Below are 19019 nucleotides of genomic sequence, written 5' to 3'. Positions count from 1 at the left end.
GTTTCTGTCCAGTCCATTGAAATCAAATACTTTGAACCAGGCCACACTTTTATGTCGGCCGACTCCTTTCACCACAGGGTGGAAAAGTCATTACATGCAATGAAGAAAATCTATGACCAACGATTTTAAAGCTGCCGTTGAGAAAAGTACAACAAATGTAAGTGTCCTTGAAATGAAGCTTGAAGATTTCTATGAGTGGAAGGACTTCTCGTACACAAGAAAAAAAGAAGATCCCAGGCCTTATAGAAAAGATTTAGTTCGGGTAAAAGCCATTCGTGGGGAAAAGACTCTTGTGTACAAAGTGGATATGAAGGATGCTGTAGAATGGAAGGTGCTCGACTTTCTAAACAAAAAAGTACAAACCAAGGGAGTTCCTTTTCCTAGTCTAGTCCAGATCTGTCGAGGTATTTCCGTAAAGCGAAAGGACGGCATTTAGGAGAAGCTTGTAATCGGGAAAAATAGCATTGTCCCCGAAAACAGGTTGGAGTTCAGGAATTCTCTCCCTACCACAACAGATAATGATGATGGTTTAGATAATGAAAATTAATTTAAAAAACATGTAACTAGCTAGGAGAAAATGTTTTCTTTCCGGTTGTCGGTGTTTTTGTGTTTTAGAATTAAAACTGTATAATACGTATAACTGTTTTATTTCTGCATATAACTGTATATTTCTGTACATACTTTTGGCTAAACCATTTAAACCCATTTTTTTATTCACGTCTCAAACATTTTGTAGTAAACAGTTGGTTTGACTAGTTTCTGTGATAAAGACGCACTTTAGCCTATAAAAAACTGACAAATAAGAAAATATGTGTTACAACTACACTATGTTGTTGTATGTTAGGCTAAGTAGTTATTTTTTAACTAAAACTAGCTTTTCAAAAAATGTAAATAAAAAATTCCTGTTACTAACAGTTGGCTAAAACCATTTTTTTTCACCTAAAATGAGTAATGGTTTTTTTAAAGTGTGTGTAGAATAGTTAGTTATTGTTAATAAATGGCTGTCTATGAGGTTGGATACACCAATAATTAATTAAAGTTCCTGTTTAAGTTGAAAGCACTTGTTAGTGCCTTCTTACTGTATTAACATTAACACTAATGGTAGACTGCTAGGTTTTGCTGATAATATATTCCATAAAGGTTTACAAGGCTTATTATGGGATAAGTGCATCTTACTAAGCATTTATAGCCGAATCTACTCAGATACCGCCAGACATACCTAGCAATATGTAGTTACGGCCAACAACCGAGGTATTCAAAGCACAGAATTTTAATAAATCAGCCGTACCTGCTATAAAAATTGTGTTTCTTGGTTTTAAAGCACTGTTTTTATTATTTAAGTAAACAAAAAAATTAAAAATATTTTTAAAAGTTTGCATGAAAAAATTGTTTACACAAGAGATATGGCTAGCATTTAAACTTCAATGTTGTTTCCCCACAATTCAGTGAACTGCAGTTACCACTTCTAAGCTTAGTAGGGCAGTATAGATTTATAGTAAACTTTGCCCGTCTTTGAACCGTTTTATAACATAATATTAGTTAATTAAAACTAATAACTTACATCCTTATAACACTAAGCTAACAGCTGTTCCAGTAATAAAATTATCAAATAGTTTTTTTTATGAAACGGGCTTTTGAACATGATAATAATAATTTGGGCATGCATTTAATACAGGCTACAAAATAATAAACATTTTAACCAGTAAAAATATTAATGAAATTACTGAGATTTTATTATAAATATTGTGAGTTCATGAATAAAAGTAAGCGGTAATTCTAACAAAGTGCTGTTCTGATATACATTTTACTATCTCAACTTTACATAATCAAATTACATCATTTGCAATGAGTCAGGTATACCTTTACATTTTAGAATATGCGCTTTAATTGTTGCAAAATCCTTAATTTATTTAATTGTGCTTGTATGACAGTGGGTACTTTTCCATGTACATAGCAAACTTCTCTCTAATTTCTTTCGCTGCATTCAGTTGCCTGCCTTCTCTGCCACTGATTCACTGGTTCCTTGTGCCTCAACCTCAGTCAAATGTCGTTCTATGCCTTCTCGTCCTATAATGGCATTATGAAGTATGCAAACGCATTTTATAAGCATTTCTGTCAATTCGACATTCGTGTCTATTACCTTCGCAAAGATTCTCAATTTTGTGTATAGAATTCCGAACGCACACTCCACTGTTTTCCTTGCTCTAGATAGCCGCTTGTTGAAATTCCTTCTCCTAGAGTTTAATGTTTTCCTTTTGTAAGGGGTCATGAAATGAGGAAGAAGCGGATATGCTTCATCACCCAACATGACAAAAGGAACTTGGATATTTGTATTAGGCAACACTTTCGGTTCTGGAAATGTTATAATCCCAGATTCAATGAGTTCATGCAAGTGCGATAGTTCCGCCATCGTTTTGTTTTCCGTATCCTCCAACGTCAATAGCTATAAACTTGTATTTTGCATCCAGAAAACCATGTAGAACTATGGAAAAATATTTCAGATAGGTAAAATACATTGAGGCCGAATTATCCGGACACTTTATTGTCACAATATGTTTGCCATCAAGACACCCTACCACGTGTGGGAAGTTCCAGAATTCTTCAAAATCACTAGCTATTCTCTCAAAATCTTCTACCGATGGAGTTGGCATATAAATTGGCTGTAACTCTTCCCATATTGCAGTAACCGTCTCTTTTACTATCATAGCCACTGTCGATTTTCCCATTCTAAAGCTGAATGCCAACCCTCGAAATGACATACCGGTAAACAAAAACCTGAAAAAATACTTTGCATCAATGTAATTGTCATTTTTCGTTTCAGGAGGTGTACTGAGGAAAAAGTGGAAATACCTACGGGATCAATTCAGCGTTGAATGCAGCAAAATAAAGCCACCATAATCAGGAGACGCTGCAAATACCGCAACTGAACCCAAATGGCCTTATTTTAAACAAATGCTGCTTTTGAAAGACATTGCTAAAACCTAGAGCTTCTTCAAGCAATCTAAAACCTAATTTAGGTACTGACGGAGCTGAACGGGAAGATGAGGTGAGCCACCAAGAACCAGACATTGATTTAAATGAAGCGGATATAGAACTTTCTAATCGGAATGTAACCGAAACCCAACCTAGTGAATTGAACCAGCCTGAAAAACCCATGCAAGTCAACCTACGAAGAGAAGACGTATGATGGCAACCAACACCTTATACAACGAAAACATCTTACAACTGGAGCAACGAAAAATTGACACTATCCAAAGTGCATTTCAGCGAGGACCTTGTCCTGACAATGATGACATGATGTTTTTTTAAAGCCTGCTTCCGTTTGTGTCAAAAATACCCATGGAAAAGAAACTTACATTCCGGAGCCGTATTCAACAAGTTGTGGAGGAGTTTGCTTTCATGGTAGGACCTTTGCAGCAGCTTTCTCCAGGAACTTCGACAGGTGGTAGACCTACTACAAAGCCATCCCCATCTCTGTCAACGTCTTCGTATGATAGTAGGCCTCCGTCAGTTGATAAATATAATCAGAACTATTGACATCAGCCCGACACTCAATCATTCCCACGACATGAAGAGTCATTCCCTCAACATGAAGAGGAATTTTCTGGGCTCACCCTTCTCACAGGATAGAAATATATTTCATTCTAAATCTGAGCAAAATCTTTAAACAAGTACACTTTTTCAGATTTCCAACTTTTTTAACCTAAGGAAACGTTTTTTGTTTTCCAAATAAAAATGTATAAATGTATTATGTTATTGCAGTGAAATTTAATATTAGTTTATTCCTCAAAATCATTTATCAGTCTACTTGAATTGTATTAATTTTGCAAGAGGTTTAATTAAATAATAAAAATTATAAACATTATGTTTACATACCTTAATGTACAGTGATATTTATTATTAGTTTATTCCTTAAGATCATTTATCAGTCTAGTGGATTTTGTTAACAATGCAAGAGGTTTAATAATTAAATAATAGCAATTATAAAAATTGTGTTTACGTACCTTAATGTGACAACCAGTCACTCTTCCGCTTGAAAAGGGGTTGTGTGGTAATTCGCCCAGTTCTTAGTCAGCCTGTGTTAAATTTTTTAACAAAATAAAATAAAAGGTATCAGGAATCATTCTGAAATATTCAAAAAAATCGGTTTTCGTCGGCAAGTAATTGCGGAAATAGGTGTTTGTACTCCCCCTAAACAGATCTTAATTTATTAATTGGATGTATTTCACTTCTCGTTGGTTTTAACTTCGTTGCAACATTGTCACTAAGCAGCAATAAAGTTGCAGTCTGTTCGCTTGTAAGTTCCATTGTACACTGATATCTTTTTGGTGGCAGCTCTTTCTGCGCTGACAACCAGCTTACATAATGGCCACATCCGCCTGCCGCTCAGAGTCAGACAGTCGGCGCCGAGAAATCTGACTCTGTCTACCTGCTTTTATCAGCGTGCATCTTGGACGTACCCTAAAGGCCCGTCCACACGAGGCTGATATTCGCTGCTGATTTGCCAGCGCTAATAAATCAGCGCCATGTGAATGCTCCACCAGCGTCAAAGTCAACCAGCACGCTGGTATTTATTCGCGCGCTGGCAGCTTTAAACATGTTTAATATTACCAGCGCGAATGCGGGGGGATTAGGTCACGTGATCACAAGCGCTGGTAAATCAGCTCATCACCAGCGTCGTCTCAACGAAAAAACGTGATTGTTGCTCTCAGCTGGCATGGTATATTTCGGTAAAATAACTGCTACTACTTACTTTACTTTCAGTTGTACGTATTAACTCGCAAAATGTCCGAGCTTAAGTGGAATGTTGATTCTGTTATTAAGTTTTTGAACATTTTTAAAACCTACTCTTGTTTGTGGGACCCATCAGATGAAAATTACAATAAAAGAGACGCCAGGGACGTAGCGTTGAAGAAGTTAGGTTCCCACCTTGAATTCGAAGGTTTTGGTCATATCAATAAAGACCAGCTTAAAATTAAAATTAAGTCTTTAAAACACTCGTACAGAGTGGAGTTAAATAAAGTAAACAAATCATTAAAAAGTGGTGCTGGTGCTGAAGATATTTACAAACCAAAACTTGGTTGGTTCTCAGTTGCCAATAGTTTTTGGAGGACCGTTATGATGAGAAGAGACTCATCATCAAATTTGGTAAGTGCTCACATTTTATTATTTATATGGTAATTTGTTCAAAAACTATATTCCACCTAACCATTTAAAAAAGTACAAATTATTGTGGAAACAAACTGACTCATTGATTTTTATAAATATTTTATTTTGAATAACATTAAACATGGTATTCAATAAATCATACAATTTGGTGGTAGGCGCACCAGTTACTTGATCAAACTATGCTTTCCAATGAATACTTTGAATTTGCCAAGGTACTGCACATTCATTCATAAACGATTGTGCGTATCTATTCCAAACCCGTTTAACTTCTTGACTGTAATTCTTTGCCGAAGATATCACCTGAGCAGTTAGCAATGGAGTAATGTCCTCTCGCCAGGAGCCAGGTATTATCTCACCGATGTTGCAATCTTCAACATCCACAGCAGACGGAGGAAAGTATGTCCTTCCAGCGGTACTTCTAAGCCAATTGTGCAGGGCGCATGCAGCTTTTACCAAAATGTCTGTATGTGTCACTGATATTCCTATCGATGTAGTAAGAACCCTAAATCTAGACGCTAATATTCCAAAAGTGTTTTCAGAAACCCTTCTTGCTCTTGACAGTCTGTAATTGAATATCCTTTCATTCAGCTGTAATTTCTGTGGCTAAAAGGTGTTAGCAGATCGTGACGAAGGGGAAAGGGATCATCACCAACACATAAACCACTGGACGGCCAATTCAGGAGATTTTGTTCTAACGCTATATTCAACTCCGACATTTTGAAAATGGATCATTGGCTCTGCCATCACGACCAACATCAATGAACTTGAAGTTATAATTAGCATCAACCATAGCAAACAGTACGATACTATAAAACTGTTTGTAGTTGTAAAATTAGATGTAGAATTAGGTGGCCTTTTATAATACGAAAGTGTTTTCCATCAAGCGCCCCACAGCAATTGGGAAAATTCCACTTCAATTTAAATTCTTTTTGAATGGTTTTCCATTCATCAACTGTAGTTGGTACCTGAAATTAAAACAATAAAATAATTAAAGCGGTCAAGTTTGCTACATTTCGTAACGGTTTATTTTGGTTCTAGGATCTTTTACAACTAGTGGAGAACTCGGAAGAACAAGGGGAACTTGTAAGCCTAGATGAACCCACAATCATGCCAGGAACCAACAATCGAAAGAGATCGCCGGCGAAAATGCTCTCACCTGCACCACCACCTCGTTCTGCTAAGTGCAGTAAGAAAAGTTCTACGAAATTTGAGAAAAGCGTATCTCAACTCCAAAAAATAGCTGAGGTTACTAGTGTCGATTTAGAGGATGAACATGACAAATTTGCCCATTTTGTTGCTGCCCAGTTACGCAAAATGCCTCCTCGCAGTGTAATCTTATTACAGGAGAAAATTCAAGGGCTGATAACTGCCGAGAGGCTTCGACTACTAGACTCAGTATCTCCGCCCAGTTCTACTAGTTCTCTAGTGATACCATGGAGTTCACCCTCCGTTAGTGGTGCCTTAAGCTCGATCCATCATGATGAGGACAGTCTGAACGCTAATTAAAATAGTGCTGATATCTTATCAAGTTTTCTTAATTTTGATAATTAATTGTTATATTTTTAAAAGTATTTAGGCCTAAATACTTACTAATAATTAAATTCAATACTATGCCATTTGAAGTATTTTTTTGGTAAGGCCTACAAATTATATTATAATTTAATGAATTTGACTTATAACTAAGCAAACATAAGTACTATTATTAAACACATTGCTATTAAGTTTGTAGTAGTCCATTATTATATCTTAGATTTGTTTTAGTTTTAATTTTAAAACATAACTATACAATATGTCTTTTATTGGATGTCTGAACAAAAACATAGCTTACTTACTTTAATGAATGCTTCCAGTACGTTGTATATTGCTTGAAGGACATCAGGTATCATTAAGGATATGGTGTTGACAGGTACTCGAAATAAATACTGCAATGAGGAAAAGGAATCTCCCGTTGCTAAATATCTTAGCGTTATTTGAAGTTTCGTCTTTGGATTAATGGCCTTTCTCATGACAGTATCTCTTTTTGTGATGAACGGCATGACTAATTCCAAAAGCTCTTCAAATTTTAAACTTGTCATTCGCATAAACTTAGAATATTCAGTGACATCCTCTTCTACTAGTTCTCTTAACAGTGTGCTAGAAGCCCCAAGTTCTTCACGCCTATTTATCCACTTTCTAATCCACAAAGTACGTCTTTTTTCTTAACTCGCGCTCACATACATAGTTCCATCCTTAACACTTGCCTCAGCATATTTCGCTTTATCCCCAGAGATGACATTTTGTTTAGCTGAAACAAACTACTTCAACGTTTTAATTATTGCAGACACCGTCTCAAATAGCCACACTAGCGCTAACTAGCGCTAATAACTAGCCAAGTGTGAATGGCATTTCCACGCTGATACATAGCGCTGGTGATAGTAGACTAGCTGATATCAGCAGCTGGAAAATCAGCCTCGTGTGAACGGGCCTTTAAACGTGGGCCTTAAAGCCGCAGTCAGACTAGGCTGTTTAGCAGCCGCTACTAAATAAATATCGTCATCAGCCAGCGGATCTGAAGGGTTCACATTAATTTAGGACTAGCCGCTAGTACAGTTGCTGTTGATGGCTTGAAAACATTGTGTATAGTGTGTTGTGTGCACCGTGTCATCTATTGGTGTGAGTCGTGATGTTCTGAGACGTGTGTTAAATATTGGAGTTAAAGAGTTGTGTGAACAGGTGTTGAAACGGAAGAAAAGGCGATGGTGGGTCAGATCCTGGATATTAAGAAGAAGCGATCTGGGGGCACCAGCAAGACTTTTTAAGGAACTAGAATTGGAAGATCCGTCATCTTATGCAAACATTTTAAGAAAGTCAGTTCCTAAATTTAAAGAGCTATTAGAGTTAGTCACTCCGCTTATCCAGAAAAAAGACACCAAATTCCATCAGGCTATTCCAAATAAAACAAATAACTAGAAATAACTTTACGTTATCTAGCAACTGGAGACAGTTACAAGTCTTTGGCCTACCTGTTTAGAGTTCCTCATAACTCAATTTCAGTGTTCGTTCCAGAAGTGTTGAGCGGCATTTACAAGGTTTTACAACAGTTTATAAAGGTACAGTAGTAGTGAACGAAACCTGAAAACTAGACACGTGTTAATTCACCAGCCGCTTGTAAGCTACTAGGGGTTCACATTGGCTGGCTGGCGCCAGCGAGGAGATCACGCGACTTAAAGCGGTCAGACTAGGCTGTTTAGCAGCCGCTACTAACCAGCCGCTGGTAATATTGCCAGCAAGCAGCCTAGTCTGACCCAGAACCAGCGGCTGGTGAATGCCAGCGGGCTAGTGTTTACTAGCCACAATCGGAAGTTGAACATGTTTAACTTTTTAGCGCTGCCTACCCTCCGCTGGCAGTCACGTGATCTCCTCGGTGGCGCCAGCCAGCAAATTTAATCTTCTTAAACGAGTCTAAAAACTAATCTAGTACGGTAATCGTGGAATTTTAAAAGTAGAGACAATTACTTTTAGAAAAACATTGATTTCTGTAAATTTATTTGGTAAAATGGTGTAAATACAAACACTGTCAATTTTCCTAAGAAACAAACATTTCTACGTTTATGTATCAGATAGTTCTTATGCGAATTAGTAGCTTTCAGTACATTCATGTCTGATGGATGCCATCACATCCAACGTCAATATATCAGAAGCAGTATTCTGCATCCACCATGGCAAAAAAAACAATACTATATGTTCCCTTGTAGTTATAAAATAGCGAAATGCTGTTTGGTGGTCGTTGAATTCTGATGTGTTTTCTGTCCAGTGCCCCACAGCAATCAGGAAAGTTCCACTTACATTCAAACGACTTTTGAATTTGTTTCCATTCAGCTATTCTATCCGGTACCTAAAATAGAACGGACAAAAGTAACAATTGTAATTTTCTTAAATATACAGGATGTTCCGTAAGTAAATACCAAAACTTCGTAGCTTGGTTCTCAAAGCAAAAACGTTGATCAAAACGTCACAAACGTTCTATTTTGCTTTGTTTCCCGTCTGTCGGCCTGTAAAGATTTTGAACAATATTTACAGACTTTCGTCTTTTTTCGTACGAATTCTGGACAGACTGACAGACGGGAAACCACGCGAGATAAGATTTTGTCAATATGAACTTTTTTGCTTATTTTGACCCAACGAACCAAATCACAAAGTTCTTAGTTACGGAACACTCCGAGTTTTTTTTTGTAATAAATAAATCGTACAACGTTTAAAATTATATTTACATTTACAATAAGGTGAATAAAATATACATTCGTACAGTTTGAGAATGACTTGCATTCCATTCAATAAGTCATTCTTTAATTGGACCTGATGAGTGACTGGTCCAAATCGGTAGCCTTTTTCATGTTTTATTTATTTACCGTCTTGAAGTGTATATTTAGTTGTTATACGTTACATTGTTATTTTATCATTAGCTATTTCTTTTTATTAAGGACAACATTACGGAGATGGCAATGCAAAATGAGGACTACGATTTTCCACCTGAGGACACCGAAGACGTTCTGTTAGACGAACCGCCAGCAATCACCTCTGTCAAGACTGAGGGCTGGCTTGGTCACATGAGCGCGACGTGTCGCGCGACTAAAAGACAACATATAACTATGGTAGCATACACATGGCGCCGCGCCGCTGAACCTGCCGCTAGTTGTGTCGCGCGACTAAAAGACAACATATAACTATGGCAGCATACACATGGCGCCGCGCCGCTGAACCTGCCGCTAGTTGTGTCGCGCGACTAAAAGACAACATATAACTATGGCAGCATACACATGGCGCCGCGCCGCAGAACCTGCCGCTAGTTGTGTCGCGCGACTAAAAGACAACATATAACTATGGCAGCATAGGCCTCGTACACATGGACGTGACATGCCGCGCGACGTGCTGCGCGACTCAACATACTCGTAGTTTAAATGGAAGCGTACACATGCGGTCGCCTATTCGGTAATGACGAGCGGCTCGTCGCGCGACTCTAGGTTTCCGCGTCAACCGCTAGGTTGCAGCGCGGCTCGAGTTCTATTGTTCCATACGGAAACGTACACATGCCCTCAGTCTGTCGCGCGACCTGAACGAAGATGGAGTTAGAGCAAAGTTTTGATACCGAGCTTTTCATTGATGAAGTTGAAAAACGGCGTGCCATTTGGGACTTTGAGAGTGAAGATTACAAAAATCGGGTGTTGAAAAGGTCGGCCTGGGTAGAGTTAGTGGACTTGTTGTTTGAGAAGGATGCTACAGTGGAACAGAAGAAGATTTACGGTAAGTGGTTTTTAGTTAACCCTGGAGAGGTGGATATAATGTATTGATTTGGCGTTTCTTTTCACTCATATATTGTTAAATAAACTCATATATTGTTGTTAAATCATCACTTTTGATGATTATTATAATGATTATTCGTACATAGGTTAATAGGTCTGGACAACACAGAACACATCTAAACCTTTTAAACCCCATAATGTTCAATTACAAACTTGTTAACGTTTTTTATTTGTAATAAAATCTGCATTCTATCTCTAAACTTAATTTAAATTAGTCTAACGATAAAATAATGTTATGAGGAATACAAATGTATTTATGTACGTAATTTTCTTATTAAAACTGTAAATAAAGGTTTAGCACATCAAAGGATTGATGAAAAAAGATAAGTAGAACAACAATAATTATTGTAATCTAAAATTAAACATCATTTTACTCCAAGGGTGACTATATAACGTATGATTCACAATTATTTTTACACTACAGGTCATTTACACCATTTTGTCTTGCCATGGTAGTCTTCCCTCAGTGATGAAGTAATGACGAAATCTATCCCTTACTTCTTTCGCGTATGTGTTTGGGCGTTGTACTAAGTTTTCCACATTGACAAACGGTGCTGCATACAAGGTATCTTCGTATCTACAACCATCTCGCTGACGAACATAGTTGTGTAGCATACAACACGCCAAAATAATGTTTTCTGCAAAGTCTACGTTCACATTAATAGGCCTATGGAAAATTCGCCATTTGTTTGCTAAAATTCCAAAAGTGCATTCTATGTACCTTCTAGCCCTGGAAAGTCGGTAGTTGAATATTCGCTTGGAGTGTTCTAACATCTTTCCAACGTATGGGCGCATGATGTTTTTGCTGAGACCAAAGGCATCGTCACCAACCAATACATATGGTAGAGGTGTTGCGTCTCTATTTGAAATTGGTTTCGGATCAGGAATATTCAACTTGTTTTGTATAAGCTTTTTGTAAAATGTGGATTCTTGAAAAATAGAAGAATCATTACTTTTTCCGTAGGCTCCAACATCAACAAACAAGAAACTATAGTTTGCATCGCAAACAGCTAGCAGGATCATTGAGAAATAGTGTTTGTAGTTGTAGAAAAGTGACCCCGTATGTTCAGGTTGCTGTAGTCTAATGTGTTTACAGTCTACAGCTCCAAGACAGTTAGGGAAATTGGCATAGCGGAGAAATTCGTCACTTACTTCTTTCCACTTCTCTTCTGTGGTTGTTGGTATGCAAATACATTTGAGTTTGTTCCAGATTACAGCACATACTTGCTTGACCACGCTGCATACTGTAGACTTTCCCAATCTATAGTTGTAGTGCAGTTCAACGAAAGAACATCCAGTAGCTAAATACCTGAAAATAAACACACTCGCATTAGTAAAGAAATGTTTCTAAACAATTATGTTAGTGTATGTGTTTTTTTTTTTAGGTGCTTCACTTCAAAAAAGATGGAAGAATTTGAGAGACAGCTTTGCAAGGGAGCTGAGAAAGAAAAAGACGACTAAGTCAGGGTCAGCAGCAGTAAAAAGCACACCTTACATATATTTTCAAAGATTGATGTTTTTGGAAAACACCATGCGAAATAAGGAAACTCAAAGTAGCATCGAGGAAGATGAAACCACCGTCTTGCAAGATGTAGATGAACGATCAGACAATGAAGATTTGACCATGCCTCAACGACCTCTTAGCAGTGGAATTAAAAGACCTAAAATGAACCCTGTGGACAAGCACTTCTCTGATATCTTGACCAAGAGCATTTCCTTGAGAGAAAGTCAGACGTTGCCAGAAAGTGATGATGAAGATAAGCTTTTTTGCTTGTCCTTGCATAAAGAACTAAAAAGAGTACCACAGCATGTAAGGATAAGGACTAAGATACAACTACTAGAAGTAATTCAACGTGCACAAGACATTCACACACAACCACAAGCATACGCTCCTACTCCACATAACCCACCCTACAACCGCAATCCGTACAGCCAAGGTCCATCTGTACCTTGTAGGGGGATATGCCCTACAACGTACAGCACACAACTTTATGAACCCTCATGTACCAGTCTCCCATAACTTCAACGAACCACATCCCACACAAGCTACATCACCTACAGACAGTGTCATGTCACAGGAAAGTTTAATGGAACTGTACGAGTAATGTCAACTACAACACACGTGTTATAGACTTTTCATTTAGTGTGACTATGTTCTTTATTTACATTATCATACATTTACATATCTCATTTGTTAATTAATTAAAATTCCTAAATAAATACACTTACCTCAATGTAATCACTAGCTTTTCTTCAGGTGAAACACAGTCCCTCACAAAGTTTGTGGAAGGTTTTAAATCATCCTCAACAATATTAAGAAGGCCATCAAATGATTCAACTGACATTCTAAAATAATTAAAAAACTTTTCTCGGAAATTCCTCAGCTTCGGATACAGAGTAAAAAAAGCACCATGACTAAATCTATCTTTCAAAATTGGATGCACCCACTTTTGTCTTTGTCTTCGTCTCCGTGACTTGTAACGTCGATACAAAATGTAAAGACATACTGCCTCTTCAACGTCCATTTCAGTTCTGATCATTGTTGTAATATTTTCCTGCCGCGCGACACGTCACCATTGCAGCGCCCATGTGTACGGACTTGCTTATCTTGTCGCGCGGCACGTCGCGCGGCGTGTCGCGCCCATGTTGTGTACGCGCCCATACACATGGCGCCGCGCCGCAGAACCTGCCGCTAGTTGTGTCGCGCGACTAAAAGACAACATATAACTATGGCAGCATACACATGGCGCCGCGCCGCTGAACCTGCCGCTAGTTGTGTCGCGCGACTAAAAGACAACATATAACTATGGCAGCATACACATGGCGCCGCGCCGCTGAACCTGCCGCTAGTTGTGTCGCGCGACTAAAAGACAACATATAACTATGGCAGCATACACATGGCGCCGCGCCGCTGAACCTGCCGCTAGTTGTGTCGCGCGACTAAAAGACAACATATAACTATGGCAGCATACACATGGCGCCGCGCCGCAGAACCTGCCGCTAGTTGTGTCGCGCGACTAAAAGACAACATATAACTATGGCAGCATACACATGGCGCCGCGCCGCAGAACCTGCCGCTAGTTGTGTCGCGCGACTAAAAGACAACATATAACTATGGCAGCATACACATGGCGCCGCGCCGCAGAACCTGCCGCTAGTTGTGTCGCGCGACTAAAAGACAACATATAACTATGGCAGCATACACATGGCGCCGCGCCACTGAACCTGCCGCTAGTTGTGTCGCGCGACTCGTAGTATACACGTCAACCGCGCGACTTTCAGTTGCTTGTTTTGTATTGGAGCGTACACACGCCGAGTCCAGTGAGTGATATTGGTGGGTGAATATGGAGATGGAGCAAGACCCATTTGACACCGAACGTTTTATTGATGAAATTGAAAAGAGAAGAGCATTGTGGGATCTTGAAAGTCCAGATTACAAGAACAGGGGTTTAAAGAGATCTGCGTGGGAGGAAGTTGTAGATATATTTTCTAAAACTGAAAGCACAGTTGAAGAGAAAAAGCAGTTGGGTAAGTGCTAGTTTTATATTTAGAACAATACAGTAATTTGGTAAATTTTTCATTATATAGGCTTTGGATTATAGTGCAGTCATTGAAGCATTGTTGGTCCGAATTTTTTTACTGTGAACCGAATTGCATAAAATTTTGGAATTAGGTTCATCTTACCCTTAACTTCAAAAGTGAAAATGATTTGAACTCCGCAACCACCCTGGGGGTGGTTGCCACCCCTTCTCGGGAGTGAATTTATTTTTTTCAAAATAACCTCGGATATCGATAGAAGGCCTACTTTTAAGCAAAAAATCATCTATAACGTTTTTCGAAAAATCCAATATTTTTCAAGTTATTGGCAATTGAAAATCCGCAATTTTTTCACGTTTTTCATCGGGTTTTTGCAAATATCTCCAAAAATATACGTTTTATCGAAAATTTTATAATGAACACAATTGTAGCAGGTAAAACAATGAACAATTTTGTTTTTTATAAAGTATTCTAAGTGCAATATTAAGCTAGATATTAGAAATCAAAGCCGTTTTTTATTTTGTCTGAAATTTAATCGATGTGGTCAATGCCGTCTAGCGGCGAGCAGATGCATTTTAGGCATTCTAATAAAAAAGAGTTTTATAGTGCTTGAAATAAGATTTAAAATGAGCACTGTTAAAAGTCTATTGCACGTAAAATGAGTGAGCTGTATTGCAAATAAGAGGAGCATCTAATGTTTTTTCTTTTAAATCAATGGGTTTCATAAGTGCCATTTCCACCAAAATTAAAATTAATCGTATTCCGCCTAGAATCAACTTTATTATGAAGATTTTAATAGATTGTATCAGTTTGGCTGCTTCAGGACACATATTTTTCAAAAAAGTCACGATTAAAAAAAAATTCAAATTTTTAAAAAACTACCTTTTTTCATAATATCTCAAAAATGACGACATATACGAATAAAAGTGTAGGTATGAAAAATGTGGGTATATTTCTGACAAACAATTTGGATTTTTTGATTTTTCTGTAAAACAAAAATTTACGGAAATATGATTGTTTAAAGAGCGCGTGGCAGTGCAATCACAGCCTCTCTTAAGCGCTTTAACCCTTCACCGATTGAGAAAAAGGTTTTTTACTATATATTGCAATGAACGATGTTGTAGCTCTCTTAATTATCTTTACAATGGTTTTTTATAAATTGTGATAGCATGAAAATTGAAGGAGTTATGGTCAAAAAAACTTATATGTTTTTTCTACTTAGTAACTGAAAATTTCAGACTGTGAATATTTGGAGCAATGTGAAAGTACGCAGTATAATAGAGACCCAAAACTATTGTAATGTGTATATATATACATAATATGGCTCATATATTTTGGAAACGTAGGCATGAATACATACCAACTTTCTTATATGTATATATAACACATTTGAGTGATTTTTGTATAATTTGTAAATATTTTATCCAATAAATGGCAATTTTTTACTCTAAATCAAATTATTTTTAAATAATATGTAATCATATATATTTACTGTTTTAATTTAGGGGTGGTTTTAAGGATAGAAAAGCTTAAGAATATCATAATCATTTTCGAGAGTGTGGAATAATATTTAAATCCTTTTCATTTTATCAACAAAAAAAATTTTAACAATTTTTTTATCAAGGGGTAGTTTTCAAGGGTTGAAAGGGGGTTAAAAATTTCATAATTATTATAGAAAATATAAAATATTACTAACTCTATACTTACATCTTTTTATATCATACTAAAGTATTTTTTTTGTGATTTTTTTCAATTTAGGGGTTGTTTGCAAGGGTTGTAAGATGTTCAAGGGGTTTAAAATGATTTTAATATGAGGTAATTGTGTTAGAAAACACTTTAAAATTTCACCACTTAGTATTAAACATGTTTTCTAGCGATAAAATGGCTCAATGTCGATTTTTCCATTAAGGGGTTGTTTACACCCCTTAAAAATAATAGGCGGAGTTCAGATCATTTTCACTTTTGAAGTTAAGGGTAAGATGTGTCTAATTCCAAAATTTCATGCAAATCGGTTCACAGTAAAAAAATTCGGAGGTAAGACCGTATTTTTCGCTTCAATGACTGCATTATTAACTATACCAAATACAATGTGTTTAGAAAAGCCAGAGGTATAGAAATGAAGAATATTAAAAACAAGTAACTTACAAAGCATCGGCAGGTAGCTTGAGGTGTAGGTATAGCTATAGATCTATTCTTTCACTATTTCATAGCAAAAACAATATTTTTTAAACATTTAATTTTGAAAAAAAAAATAAAAAATAAAACTTCATTTGTTGTGTTTGAATGTTTTAACAATCATTGCTATAGTGTATGTTTAGTGAACCATTTTTAGGTAGGTCTATCCTTAGATCTGCGCAATCGACCCTCGCAAAAAATTCATGTTTGAACATAGTCTTACATAATATAAAAAAACATGTTAGCTCAAACATGATTTTTTGGCGGAGGTCGGTTGCGGAGATCTAGGGGGGGGGGGTGAGGGGTTTAAGAATAATTTGGTTAAACCTCTAATGACGTTATGTGGGACAATAACTGCAACAGTTTAAATCAATTGTTTTATTCAAAAGATACATAATCAGATAATATAACATTGAAACAAGTATATTCTAAATGTCGATTGTACAGTATTACATAAATGTAGAAAGTCTTGTTTCACTTTGCAGGATTACAAATACAACAGAAAGGTGTCATTAACTTATTGAAGAAACTTCAAAAGCACGTACATAAAACTTATTTTTGTATTGTTATCTGAATATCTCTGTCGAGTTGATATTTTACAGAATAATGAGGGCCTAAATGATATGTACATTCAAATACTTAAAACTATGGTTTACTTCAGATATCGATTGTCTATTTTACTTATGCCATTCTGTCCTGCCATGGCAGTTTACCCTCTTCGACAAAATACCGAGCAAATTTGTCTCTGACCTGTTTTCCATACATGTTAGACCTTGGTAAATTGGTATCATTCAATCTGATAAACGGTGCTTCATACAGAGTATCTTCAAATCTAACCCCGTCTCTTTGACGTACGTAGTTGTGTAACATACAACATGCCAATATAATGCTTTCTGCAAGATCTAAATTTACATTTAAAGGTCTATGAAATATGCGCCATTTATTTGCTAACTCTCTTCTGCCAAATAAGTGAATTTCCAACGTACGGGCGCAAGATGTTTTTGCTTAGTCCAAAGGCTTCATCACCAACAAAAACGTGTGGTAATGGTGTTTTATCAACATTTGTAATAGGTTTTGGTCCAGGAATGCCCAATTTATTTTCTATCAGGTTTTTGTAGAACTTTGAGTCTTGAAATATTGAAGAGTCATTGCTTTTGCCATATGCTCCAACGTCAACAAATAAGAAACGGTAGTTTGCATCACAAACTGCTCACAGTATGGTAGAAAAAAAGTGTTTATAATTATAATAAAGAGAACCTGAATCTTGTGGTGGCACAATTCGAATATGCTTGCAGTCTATTGTACCGAGACAGTTGGGGAAGTTTGCATACTTCATAAAGTCGTCACTTACTGCTTTCCACATGTCTTCTGTCATTTCAGGTGTACACACAGTCTTCAGCTTAATCTAAATTGCAGCACAAACCTGTCGGACTACAAGAGATACAGTAGACTTCCCCAGTCTATAGTTGTAATGCAGTTCTGCAAATGAGCATCCAGTAGCCAAGTACCTGTAACGAAATTAATTGTTTTACAAACTATAGTAAAAATCTGTTAATTCTTGCTTTTATTTTTAGGAATTGTACTTCAAAAAAGGTGGAAAAATCTGAGAGATAGCTTTGCAAGAGAGTTGAGAAAAAAAAGGCTACGAAGTCTGGCTCAGGAGCAGTTAAGGGTACGCCTTATGTATATTTTCAACGGCTGATTTTTCTTGAAAACACTGTACGTAACAAAGAAACAACAAGTAACTTAGATTTAAGTAGTAGTTCCCAGTTGCCCGAGGAAGAGGAAGCAGATACCGAGGACTTGGTTACGCCTGGACCAATTAACTCGCAAGAAAAAAGGTAAAACTAAATCCCGTTAATAAACACTTCTCGGACATATTGACCAAAAGCATTGCTGTTCGGGAGAAACAACAACTTGAAAGTACCAACGATGACGAAGACAAGCTGTTTTGCTAATCGTTGTACAAAGAGTTAAAAAAAAGTACCCGAACAAGGACGTATACGCACCAAAATACAATTGTTAGAAGTGATTCAAAGATCTCAAGAGTTTTACCAGCCTACTCACCATAGTGCACCTCACATAGTCGCTCCGCCTCAACAAAACTACTCAACATATAACACATCTGTACCTCGCTATTACAACAACCCATACGGGCAAGGCGCTGCAACCCAAACCTGGAATCAAAACCCGTCTGTACCTCACTTCAACAATCCATACGGGCAAGTCGCTGCAACCCAAACCTCGAGTCAAGGACCAGCTATTTCACCTGCAGAAGGTTGTTTGTCACCAGAGTCACAAAACAGTTCTGACTTCACTGAGCTTTACAACTAATTCACTTATTATTTCTTTTGATTGTTTGTGCTCATCATATTTTTTTTACTTAAAGTTACTATTTATATTTCATTATCACATTTAGTAGAAAACTTGATGGTGGACATTGAACTGTGTCGCTTTTAATGTTTTTAATTCGTTATTATTTAGTTAAATACAAGTTTCATTAATGTAACTAATAAAAATCTACTTAGGCTACCTCAATGTGATGACTAGTTTTTCTTCTGTTGACACACTATCTCTCACTACATTTGAACAGGGTTCAATGTCATGCTTGATTATTTGTAAAAGTTCGTCAAAAGATTTTATGCTCATTCTAAAGTAATTAAAAAACTTCATCCCGTACTTCTTTAAACTTGTATAAAGTGTAACGAATGCACCATGTCTGTCTTTTAAAATTGGATGCACCCACCACTGCCTTTGTCGTTGTTTGCGAATTTTGTACCGACGGTACAAAATATAGAG

The 19019-nt window shown here is 37.0% G+C and overlaps 1 protein-coding gene across 1 annotated transcript; it reads left to right on the top strand.

Moving 5' to 3' along the window:
• Positions 1–13820: 13820 nt before the first annotated feature.
• On the top strand, positions 13821–18031 carry LOC124371010. Its single transcript, XM_046829321.1, has 2 exons — positions 13821–14036; positions 17777–18031. Exons 1-2 carry the CDS (start codon positions 13853–13855, stop codon positions 17920–17922), a joined length of 330 nt encoding a protein of 109 aa, XP_046685277.1. The 5' UTR covers positions 13821–13852; the 3' UTR covers positions 17923–18031.
• The last annotated feature ends 988 nt before the right edge of the window (positions 18032–19019 follow it).

Source organism: Homalodisca vitripennis, unplaced genomic scaffold, assembly GCF_021130785.1.
Source record: "Homalodisca vitripennis isolate AUS2020 unplaced genomic scaffold, UT_GWSS_2.1 ScUCBcl_669;HRSCAF=3189, whole genome shotgun sequence".
Taxonomy (NCBI): Eukaryota; Metazoa; Arthropoda; class Insecta; order Hemiptera; family Cicadellidae; genus Homalodisca; species Homalodisca vitripennis.
This window is presented reverse-complemented; position numbering and strand designations above follow the sequence as displayed.

Excerpts from the sequence above, each read along its gene's own strand:
- LOC124371010 (XM_046829321.1), top strand. The coding sequence starts at position 13,853 with ATGGAGATGGAGCAAGACCCATTTGACACCGAACGTTTTATTGATGAA. Across the intron at positions 14,037-17,776 it reads TGAAGAGAAAAAGCAGTTGG|TCTTGCTTTTATTTTTAGGA; the intron begins GTAAGTGCTAGT and ends AAATCTGTTAAT.